Source organism: Nerophis ophidion, linkage group LG18, assembly GCF_033978795.1.
Source record: "Nerophis ophidion isolate RoL-2023_Sa linkage group LG18, RoL_Noph_v1.0, whole genome shotgun sequence".
NCBI lineage: Eukaryota > Metazoa > Chordata > Actinopteri > Syngnathiformes > Syngnathidae > Nerophis > Nerophis ophidion.
Window position 1 is genome coordinate 14,136,687 of NC_084628.1, and position 12,396 is coordinate 14,149,082.

Genomic DNA, 12,396 nt, shown 5'->3' on the forward strand with positions numbered 1-12,396 from the left:
CCATGGTTTCTCTGGACACCCGCCGTAATTATCGTTAACACTCAGCAAGTGTGTGTACCTGGTGGAAAAGTGCGCTGTGCGTGGCGGGAATCCCGAGAGCGTTGAGGCACATTCCCAGCACCATGTCGTCTGGCGCGTCGTTGCTGTAACACTTGCAGCCGCTGTTCAGGAGTCGCACCACCGCCTCCCTGCTGAACACCATTCTACACACACACACACACACACACACACACACACACACACACACACACACACACACACACACACACACACACACACACACACACACACACACACACACACACACACACACACACACACATACATGCACACGTGCACACACACACACACACACACGCACGCACACACGCACACGCACACTGAATTAATAGCACTAGGCCAAATGTAAAGCGCTTTAAGTATCGTTCCAGGTACAGCAAAGTGCGATATAAATACAGACCATTTACAACTACACAATATTAGGATTGCTGCATTATTTAATAAGAAACGAGCAATGCACAGCGGTAAAGGTAAACAACATTAAAACTGTATGTTTTGCATTGAATCATGTACAATAACTGCCCTGGGAGACATTGTCAAGTGTTTTGTAGTAATGCAATAAAATGATCCCCTCATTATGAAATAACGCCACATCACAGTTTGCAGTAACTTATTTATATTAACATACTGTACATACATACGTTATTTGGTGCATTATGTACTTTAATAATCGACCTACTCAGTGGCCTAGTGCAGTGTTTTTCAACCACTGTGCCACAGCACACTAGTGCCGTGGGAAATTATGCAACTTCACCTAATTCATGCCAAAAATATTTTTTGCAAATCAATAATTATAATCTGCCAGTAATGTGCCGTTGCTTAGTGTCTGTGCCATGTAAAACTCGGCAGGGTTCCCACGTGACGTAATACTCCATGTCAGCAGGTGGCAGCATTGCTTTGTAAAAGTTGGAATGTGTCGGGTGAGACATGGATGGTTTGTTGTGAACGTAGACCCCGACTTAACAAATTGAAAAACTTATTCAGGTGTTACCATTTAGTGGTCAATTGTACAAAATATGTACTGTACTGTGCAATCTACTAATAAAAAGTTTCAATCAATCAATCCCAATATGCAGACCACAGTGGGAGGCAGTGTGAAGGTAAAAAAGGTATGTAATGCTTAAACCCAAAATTAACGAAAGGAAAAGGCTATGCAAAACGAAAGTCAAACTGAACTGGCTACAAAGTAAACGGACAGAATGCTGGACGACAGCAAAAACCTACTGCGTCCACAAAGTACATCCGTACGTGACACGACAATCAACAATGTCCACACAAAGAAGGTTAGCAACAACGTAGATAGCCTTGCTTGCTAACACAAAGTACATTTTTTAGCGTTTTCCGCTGGAGGTGTGCCTCCAGATTTTTTTTATGACAAAAATGTGCTTTGCCTTGAAAAAGGTTGAAAAACACTGGCCTAGTGGTTAGAGTGTCCGCCCTGAGATCGGTAGGTTGGGAGTTCAAAACCCCGGCTAAGTCATACCAAAGACTATAAAAAAAAATGGGACTCATTGCCTCCCTGCTTGGCACTCAGCATCAAGGGTTGGAATTGTGGGTTAAATCACCATAAATTATTCCCGGGCGTGGCATCGCTGCTGCCCACTGCTCCCCTCACTTCCCAGGGGGTGATCAAGGGTGATGGGTCAAATGCAGAGGACAAATTTCACCACACCTAGTGTGTGTGTGCCACTCATTGACTTTAACTTTAACAGACCCGTCAGCATCGGACAGTTTTTTGTTGTTGCGATCACAAACGCTGATCCCATCAGGTTGACGCTATTTATTTTAGTCCCCCCGCTGACAAGCAGCAGCAGCTATTTATGTGCCTCCATACACTGTGTGGAGCCGCTCACCTAAATCAATAATTATCACATCCAGTACAGCAAATAAACTGAAAATACCTTAAAGGAGAACTGGACTTAAAAAAAAAAAAAAAAAGCAATTGCCCATCATTCCCGATCTTTATGTAAGAGAAGCACACATATTTTTCACGTTTTTCTTTTTTAATGCCTTTCTAACTAATAAATTAGTGTGAGCAAAAGTCCGCTTCCAAAGGAGCCTATGGGATTAGTTCTGTTCTGCCGACCATAAAGCACTTAAAGCAACATCCAAACATTTCCATCAATGGTTTATATAAATACTGTACGTAAATACACATTCGTGGTCAAAAGTTTACACAGACTTGTAAATAATGTCATAGAGTGATTGGAGCACATATTTGTTGGTCACAAAAAACATTCATGAAGTTTGGTTCTTTTATGAATTTATTATGGGTCGACTGAAAATGTGACCTTATCTGCTGTATACAGTATACATGCAGAAACATACATTATCAATTTTGGTGATGTAGGAAAGTTACAATCAAATCAAATTAGCTTCAAGGTAGGGCTGGGCGATACGGCCTTTTTTTAATTTCTCGATATTTTTTGGCCATATCGCGATACACGATATATATCTCGATATTTTGCCTTAGCCTTGAATGAACACTTGATACATATAATCACAGCAGTATGATGATTCTATGTGTCTACATTAAAACATTGTTGTTCAAACCGCATTAATATATGCTCATTTTAAACTTGCATGCAGAGAAGGAAATCACAACGAAGTCTGTTGACCAAAACTGTATTTATTAAAGTTATTAGCAGGTGACTTTTCAAATGATGCTACATATTAGCAGTAACGCTACTTTTGGTAGCAACGCTTGTGCCCCACACTCGACAAACTAAAGTTGTCTATTCGACATCTTCCTGATTGAAGCCCAACCACCGCCAGACGATGGACCCCTGCTGTTTTTCTTAGGAATTAATTTTTCCTTCATTCGCACCTTCTTTCTCTTGTATTACCACTCGCACGGCTTCGCTAGCATCACAGCTAATGTTGCCCAGTCTGCTACCTGTCTGCTCCGTGAGGGCATATACGTATGTGACATATGACGTGACAGTATGTGACGTGTGTAAGTTTGTGCGCTTGCTGTATGTGAGAAGGAGACACAAGAAAGAGTGGGAAGAACCTGTAGTGTAATGCCCGAAGCTAAACGCAACTGCGTGAGAACGTATACTCGAATGTCACGATATAGTCATTTTCTATATTGCACAGAGACACCCCCGCGATATATCGCGTATATTGATATATCGCCCAGACCTACTTCATGGCATGGCATGTGAGTGATTATGATTGACGACACCTGTTGACTTCTCTGAACCCATTTAAATAAGGCTCATATGATGCAGTCGGTTACAAACGCGACAATGGGAAAGTCAAAGGAACTCAGCACAGATCTGAAAAAACTAATCATTGACGTGAACAAGTGCATGGCACAGTTTTGTCACTGCCACGCTCAGGAAGAAAACGCAAGCTATCACCTACTGCTGAGAGAAAATTGGTCAGGATGATCAAGAGTCAACCGAGAACCACCAAAAAGCAGGTCTGCAATGAATTGGAAGCTGCTGGAACACAGGCGCAAAACACAAGCGTGTTTTGCATCGCCATGGACTGAGAGGCTACCATGCAAAAAGGAAGCCCTTGCTCCAGAAGCGACACTTTAAGGCTCGTATAAAGTTTGCTGCTGATCACATGGACAAAGATAAGACCTTCTGGAGGAAATTTCTGTGGTCAGAATAAATAAAAATGTAGCTGTTTGGCCACAATACCCTAGCAATATGTTTGGAGGAGAAAAGGTGAGGCCTTTAATCCCAGGAACACCATCCTACTGACATCCCTACTGACAAGCATGGTGTTAGTAATACGCTCTGGGCCTGTTTTACTTCCAATAGAACTGGTGCTTTACAGAGAGTATATGGGACAATAAAAAAAGGAAGATTACCTCCAAATTCTTCAGGACAACCTAAAATCATCAGCCCGGAGGTTGGGTCTTGGGCGCAGTTGGATGTTCCAACAAGACAATGACCTCCAACACACGTCAAAAGTGATAGAGGAATAGCTAAATCAGGCTAGAAGGTTTTAGAATGGCCTTTCCAAAGTCCCGACTTAAACGTGTGGACAATGCTGAAGAAACAAGTCCATTTCAGAAAACCTACAAATTTAGCTGAACTGCACCAATTTTGTAAAGAGGACTGGTCAAAAATTCATCCAGAAGCTACCAAAAGTGCCTTATTGCATTGAAACTTGCCAAAGGACATGTAATCAATTATTAAAATTACTGTATGTATACTTTTGACCCAGCAGAATTAGTCATATTTTTAGTCGACCCATAGTAAATTCATAAAAGGACCAAACTTCAAGAATGTTTTTTGTGACCAACAAGTATGTGCTCCAATCACTCTATCACAAAAAAATAGGAGTTGTAGAAATTATTGGAATCTCAAGACAGCCATGACATTATGTTCTTTACAAGGGTATGTAAACTTTTGACCACAACTGTATATATGTAAATGCATATTATATATATATATATATATATATATATATATATATATATAGAGAGAGAGAGAGAGAGAGAGAGGGATTCATAGAAATGGATTTTCGAATTAATCGCCGATTCTTAGTTGTAATGATTCTTAATTGATTAAAAAAACATATCCATATATATTTATTTTTTCTTTTAATCTGTCCTGTCCAGCCACTCACACAAATCACATGATATAAATGCCCAAATCTGCTGTACAGATGTATTTATAAAAGAGAAGTGTGGGATACTTCTCTTGTTGCCTTATTTGTTTTTTTTTAATGTTTGGGTAGAATTTTCTTAAACAAAAACTATTTTTCTTTTCGGTAATATAGCGGCAGAAAATGGATAAATGGATAATATAGAAATGTATCAGAGCAGTAAATCTATTTTATGGCGGAATGTAGATAATCATAGAATGGGAGCTTGGGGCATATTTATTTGTGAAACATGCAGGTACACATTTGAATTAGAATTACCTCAACCTTGTAAAATCCTGGAGGCAGTGGCGCTTTCTAGCAGCGTCGAGCGCAAAGCGCGACATTGACGAAACGGCTGTGAAGTGTTTTCCTGTTTTGTCAATCAGGATTTTGGAATTCGGTGAGACGTCTCCAACATTCCAACATGCTGAGAGTGGCAAGGGCACAAATGTTTGCGTGTCCAAATGATAAAAACATGTTTGTCTTCTATTTGGATGATTTATAGAGCGAGGTTGTTTATGGAGTCATAATTTCACACCCAGCATCAATATGTGGCAACAAAGATGAGGTGAAGAATGACATTTCCCCTTCGTCTCATAGAATGTTACTATGGTGCGTTCAATGACAGATGAATAATATAAGAAATCGTATTGACTTGACAAGAAACTATGAATGACACAGACATAAACATGCAAAAACTGCGGGATGTATGTTGAGCTATGTTCTTTAAAATCTATCAAACATCCATTCCAATTAATTCAACAATATATTGTATTCTGTAGAAAAAAAAGTATTTTAGGAATATTTTGTACATTGTAAAGAAAATGTTTAAATTAACCCTCAGAGTATATTGGGGACTTTTTCGTCCTTTGAGGTAAATGCTTGCTCTATTTTTGGACATAGCTTTAGTTGTGTTACTCTGAATGTAATGATTTTTTCCATCCATCCATCCATCTATTTTTTACCACTTGTAAGCCCTTTCGGGGTCATGTGGGGTGCTGGAACCTATCTCAGCTGCATCCATGTTTGATTTTAATTTTTTAATTTCAAATACTTTCGTACATCAAAGATACACTGGGAATTTTTTTTTTTTGCCAAATAGAGTAGCTAGCTAAAGGACAAAAAAATCCTTAGGGAGTTGAGAGTGTATTAAAAAAATCTTGGATTCATACTATTGCAAATGTTGATCAGTCAACCTCAAGCTAGTAGGAGAGTTTGGAGGGGGCAGAGCGAGCCGCTGTAGTGTACAGTGGCACCGAGACACAGTAGCATACCAGACTTGAATTGAATTACATTTTAACTGATACAAGTACCGAGTCGGTACTTTAAAACCGATGCCGGGGCTTAAACGTTGCCCAAACTGGCACTTAAAAGTGGGAAATAATAATTTTTTTGTAAAAAAAAAAACAATGCCGCTTTATAAACTCTATGTGATGTTGAAGCTGTGCATTCAAAAATAAGAAATACAATTTTGAACAAATTGTCATAATTATTGCAGCAATACAGGACATAGATAAGGTGCAAAAGGGGGTTTGGTGCTAGAGGGGTGTATAATATAGTCAGGAATAGTCACGGATGCAAAGGATTCTGGGTATTTGTTGTGTTGCGTTTATGTTGTGTTAAAGTGAGAATGTTCTCCCGCAATGTGTTTGTCATTCTTGTTTGGTGTGGGCTCACAGTGTGGTGCATATTAGTAAGAGTGTTAAAGTTGTTTATCACAACCTTCAGTGTAACCTGTATCACCCGGTATGCCTTCCAATCTTGAATGCTATCAGCACGCAGATAGCATTGCGTGAAAGGCAGGCACGATGACATGTTGTAAGGACGTTAAAAGTAAAACCATCACGGCAAGCCCTCAATGTTATAGTCCGAGTGTAAATCGGAGAACGTTGACCCCGAGTGATGTTCGGGAGAGGCACCAAAATCCGGAATCCCCCTGTAACAGTCTGAGTGACCGGCGATTATGCAGCTGAGCCGCATCAGAGTTTTCAAAGAGCCGCGGGTTGCCGACCCCTGGACTAGACGTATAAGATTTCATGGGATTTAGCGATTAGGAGTGACAGATTGTTTGGTAAACGTATAGCATGTTCTATATGTTATAGTTATTTGAATGACTCTTACCATAATATGTTACGTTAACATACCAGGCACCTTCTCAGTTGGTTATTTATGCCTCATATAACGTACACTTTTTCAGCCTGTTGTTCACTATTCTTTATCTATTTTAAATTGCCTTTCAAATTTCTATTCTTAGTGATGGGTTTTATCAAATAAATTTCCCCAAAAAATGCGACTTATATATGTTTTTTTCCTTCTTTATTATGCATTTTCGGCAGGTGTGACTTATACTCCGATAAATGCGGTATTAAATATATACTTGAGTATTAGTGTACAGTCAAGCTGTACACTAATATGTATGTTTTTGCATTTTTGTTCCCTCACTGCACCAAAAATGAACCAAATTGTGATTATTGCGCACTGTTACATTCCCAGGGAATAGTTTATGACACAGTAGGTAACTCAATTTCTACACGTATATGACAGCTCAGCTTTGTAAAAGGTTTAATGTTGCCAACACTTTGACCCTGGAACAGATTATTCCTTTCTCCATTATTCCCGATGGCAGTTTGATCAGCAACCCACAACTTTGTGTGTGTTCAACTTTGGGTCTGTGTGATTATTGCTATGCACTCACTGACTGACTGTGCCTGCAAACTAAAAATGTCCGCAGGCAGGAAGCAAATTGAAGTGGTTTATCTTTAAATGACAGATAACAGGATTTCCATTATACATCTGGCAGTCCCTGGACTGCGGCCGCCACCGTTCTATCTTTCATCATTATAAGCTGCCAGACTCACCCTCCGCCTCCCGTGATGTAGCTGTAACCTCCCTGGCTGAGGCCGTAGCCGTACCTCTCCCCCAAACACACCGATTCTGACGGGCTGTAGCAGCTCAGCAAGCCTCGCAGTCTGGGGAGGCTGCAGGAAACACACACACACATCAAACCCATCATCTCAACACACACACACGCACATAAATGTACTGGAATAATCCCTCAGGCTGGATTACACGTGCACAGGCTTCCACATGAAGGAGCAAGTTGACAGATAGAAAGTGAAGCCAGATAGGTCTCAATTTATGCACGCAGATTTTTAAACATAAAAAAAAAAAAAAAAAAAGCTGTTCAGCAGTGTGAGGCCTGACTCACTTCACACCAGAACTGACTTGATTGCAAAGTGATCCCGAGGCAAACTCTGTGAGCAAGGCTATGAATACATTTAAACGTGGACTACGGCACAGCACCTGATCAGGGTGTCGTCGTCCACGATGACGAGCCACTCGGTCTGGGGGACGTCGCCGCTGAGGAACCTTTTGAGGATGGCAAATGTTTTTCCGCAGTGGCCTGCAGACAGAGACAAGTATTTTATCTTAATCCCATTGTTGATGTAGTTTTCACAGGAAAATGACCCTGCAAGTGAAAACAAGCTCATGATGGCTCCAACACTAACTTTATAATGAATGTGCTCACTCATTAGATATGAATAATAAGCAGTGGGTCAAAACGCATTATTAGCTGTGGCTGTGGGCAACCTCCCAATGTACTTTTTTAATCCTACTCCACAAGTAGCTACAACTATTATGGGCAGTTTTACGGTTTTAGAATTATTGCTAGTTAAGCAATTTGCTCCTTACGACTACACAACATTGGTTCTGTTGCTAGTGTGCTTTGCAACATCCCTTGTCCCTTGTTTATCGCTGGTAATTGGTTACAGATAAATTCATGAAGTATGAATAATTCTTTGCTAGTCAAATATTTCTATAGCTAGAGCAGTGATTCTCATACTGTGGTACGGTATGCGGCGTCCATCCAGTGGTACACCAAGGAATCCCTTAAAGGTCTACTGAAATGAGATTTTCTTATTTAAACGGGGATAGCAGGTCCATCCTATGTGTCATACTTGATGATTTCGCGATTTGCCATATTTTTGCTGAAAGGATTTAGTAGAAAACATCAGCGATAATGTTTGCAACTTTTGGTCACTAATAAAAAAGCCTTGCCTGTGCCGGAAGTAGCTACAGCGATTCGGACCGAGAAAGCGACAATTTTCCCATTAATTTGAGCGAGGATGAAAGATTTGTGGATGAGGAAAGTGAGAGTGAAGGACTAGAAAAAAAAAAGGCGAGGGCAGTGGGAGCGATTCAGATGTTATTAGACACATTTACTAGAATAATTCTGGAAAATACCTTATATGCTTATTGTGTTACTAGTGTTTTACTGAGATTATATTGTACCTGATAGTCGGAGGGGTGTGGCCACGGGTGTGGTGACCGCCAGTGTCTCCGGTGGGAAGAGGCAAGAGAGTCCGCAGCAGCAGGAGGACGCAAGCTCCGCTCATGTCTACGGTAAGAGCCAACTTAGTACCACAATTTTCTCACCGAAACCTGCCGGTTGACATGTGGTCGGGAACCATGTTCGCTTGACCGCTCTGTTCCATAGTAAAGCTTCACATTCGGGAATGTAAACAAGGAAACATCGGCTATGTTTGTGTTGCTAAAGGCAGCTGCAATACACTGCTTCCCACCTACATCTTTCTTCTTTGACTTCTCCATTATTAATTGAACAAATTGCAAAAGATTCAGCAACACAGATGTCCAGAATACTGTGTAATTTTGCGATTAAAGCAGACTACTTATAGCTTGGATCGGGCTGGAAAAAAAATGTCCGCTACAACCCGAGACGTCACGCGCACGCGTCATCATACCGACGTTTTAAACAGGATACTTCGCACGAAATTTAAAATTGCAATTTAGTAAACTAAAAAGGCCGTATTGGCATGTGATGCAATGTTAAGATTTCATCATTGATATATAAACTATCAGACTGCGTGGTCGGTAGTAGTGGGTTTCAGTAGGCCTTTAATTAAATATTCAAAAACAGTGTTACTGTTCAAATTATGTAATGTTAAAACAGCCCAAAATGAATATTTAGGCCTACTATGCTACTGTATTTCAATATTGTGGCATTTGGAGCGACAAGTGTTTTCTGAGGTGGTACTTGGTGAAAAAAGCTCGCGAACCACTGAGATAAACCATAAAAAAAAACTGTTTACTACCTTCTAAATACATTTTTCAATATTATAAGAGCACTCTTGACATGAAATAACATCCTTTAATCCAATAAATTAAAACTACCTGAAGCTGAGCCAATCAGTGGCACCGATACTGACCAACGCGCTATGATTTGTTTGGTCTCCTCTAGTGGCCAATAATACATACTGCACTGTACGATATTGATATTCTTCGTTTATTTAGCCATTTTGCCATGCTTGAAAAGGCTTAATTTAGGACACAACAATTTTTTAATATGCTTTTAAAAACATAAAAATATATCCCGCCAAAAAATGTACAATGTGGTGAAGCCGCAATATTTAAAGCGTTATGTTCTCATGCAATGCAAATCATTATTTAAGTAAAGAAATTTACTTGTTACATTATTGGTACCAACTTTTGTTGATTTCTTGCGCGTTCATGTGGTAAAAATTGTAATTGTTTAATAATAAAATCCAAATATTTTAATTTAAAATTTAACAGTGAGCTGATAATGATAACTGTGGTGTCCCGTTATTATTTCCTGTTTTCTTACACTTCTGAGTTTCATTTGCAAGTATTACATACTAGACTTAACATGCAGTTGCAACTCCAAGATGTTAGACGGCAGGAGTGTGCAAAGTGCACTGTTGGATCGAGACATTAAAAGTGTCAGGATCTTGTCAACAAAACTGAAGATAAGTTACTTTTTGAGTTGAGATACCAAGATATCTTGGCAAGTATGCGTTCATTTAAGTTTGTCTGCTGTGTTCTGTTGTAGTTTTTGCCGTTAAGTTGAATGTGCCAGTCTTGTCTTTTGTTGAGCCCCACAAAGTGTTTATACTGCAAATAATGTACTTATTAAACACCAGCTGTTTGATTGTAACGTGCATCGTAGTTGTAGTTTTAAAAAATTAAATTTGGAGGTGTTGAAATCGCCAAGGAAAATCTCTAATGCTAATCAGTAGCATGTATATGGCATTTCCAATTTAAATTAGCATCGAGCTAATGTATTTCGAAAAAAAAAAGCCTTATTTTTGAGCACTTTATCAGGCATGCTTGCTTTGTTGGCTTGGACAATTGCAACATTACTTGGAGTCAGTCTGGTACTAATATGCCTGTTTAAAGGCCATTAAAGTCTGTGCAGAGTGATGAAGTCACATGCAAAAGGGGCGTCGTAGTTGGCAGCCCAGTGCTTAAAACCTGAATTTCCCCCCAAGTATTAATAAAGTATCTATGTATCTATCTATCTATCTATCTCTAAAAAGGTATGGGAATAAGGTACCATTTCATTTTACGTAAATCACAATCCGGTAGTATCAATGGAATTCGGTACCTATAAAAAGGACCACATTTAGCACCATACTTACTTCCAATTCAAGTATTGCTCTTTTTGCGGTTTAATTAAATAAACTTCCACTAATAAATGGTATTTTTTTTCTTCTGGTGGTTAAGGAAATCTAAAGAAAAAATTAAATGGGTGCATTTGGTAAGTAGCTGTGGTAGAATGCAGGTTAAATACTGTGATGTTTACTTTGCAGTGCTGTGCAACTAGACAATACAGTGGTAGCTCATTTTCCGAACCCCTCATTGTATGAACCTTGTTTCAGTGTACACACGTTTCATTCACCCATTGTGTGCCTCGCAGCGCAGTCATTTTGTGCCTGGCAACTCATCCATTGTGAACCTAATTCTGATCGTTTGCTGGGGCTTATTAAGTCAGCAGAGAACAGTGCTCTTGTTTGCTACTTTGCTACCTTGTGTGTTTTTCAAATGTTTTATAGCCTTTTTACACCATCTTTCTAATTTTCCTATCTGAATATAAGCCCAAAAATAATAATTTTTTTCAATAATCAGGAAGCGGCCAAAGCGTTGTCGACACTGCTCCCCCTCTTTTCCTCTGCACGCCAAGAAGATTAATCAACAAGGTAAATTAGATTAAATTAGTTATTACTAATTATTGTAGCGACCTCGCTGTTAAAGTTACAGAGCTTTGTGATATTCAAGTGTGAGTGCACCACATTGGTAGTGACTGTGTGCGCGTGTGTCGGCAGAGCGACTACATATAACAGGGGTGTCAAACTCAAATACAGAGTGGGCCAAAATTTAAAACTGAACAAAAACACGGGCCAAGGTTGAATAAATTAACCTTTTAATAGGGACCCAAACAAGTTTTGCATTTAATATTGTACAAGCAATGCTTATATAACTTTATAGTCACATGCAAAATCGAGTTTCTAATGATAATAATAATAATAATTAAAAAAAATCAATGGCATATGAAATAAAATAAAAATAAAAATTGAGGTAAATATCAAAATAAACTTTTTCTACAGGCTAATAATACATTTGAAAATAAAATAATAATGAATGAATCAAACATTCAAGCCTTGAAGTAGCAAGAGAAAGTGCATGAATAAAATGTTAATTATTGCTCAGTTTGCTACACTGATTTGCTTTAACACTGAATATGGAACAAGCAATGCTTTTATAACTTAATGGTGCAAAATAAACATTCAAAAAACAAACAAAAAACATCAATGGTATATTAAATAAAATTTAAATAAAAAATTTAATGCCTCTTTTCTATTTGAAACCTTCTAAGGTAAATATCAACATTAATTTTTGTCCACACCGTTT

General features: G+C 39.0%; 1 protein-coding gene across 2 annotated transcripts in view; it reads right to left on the bottom strand.

Moving 5' to 3' along the window:
* Positions 1-12,396, bottom strand: part of b3glcta (beta 3-glucosyltransferase a) — a 131,739-nt gene that overhangs the window by 410 nt on the left and 118,933 nt on the right. For both annotated transcript variants that reach the window (XM_061877306.1, XM_061877305.1), the window contains exons 12-14: positions 7,972-8,071; positions 7,527-7,646; positions 59-203 (exon numbers count right to left, since the gene is read on the bottom strand). In XM_061877306.1, coding sequence (XP_061733290.1) covers positions 59-203; positions 7,527-7,646; positions 7,972-8,071 — 365 coding nt within the window. The remainder of the gene's footprint in view (positions 1-58; positions 204-7,526; positions 7,647-7,971; positions 8,072-12,396) is intronic.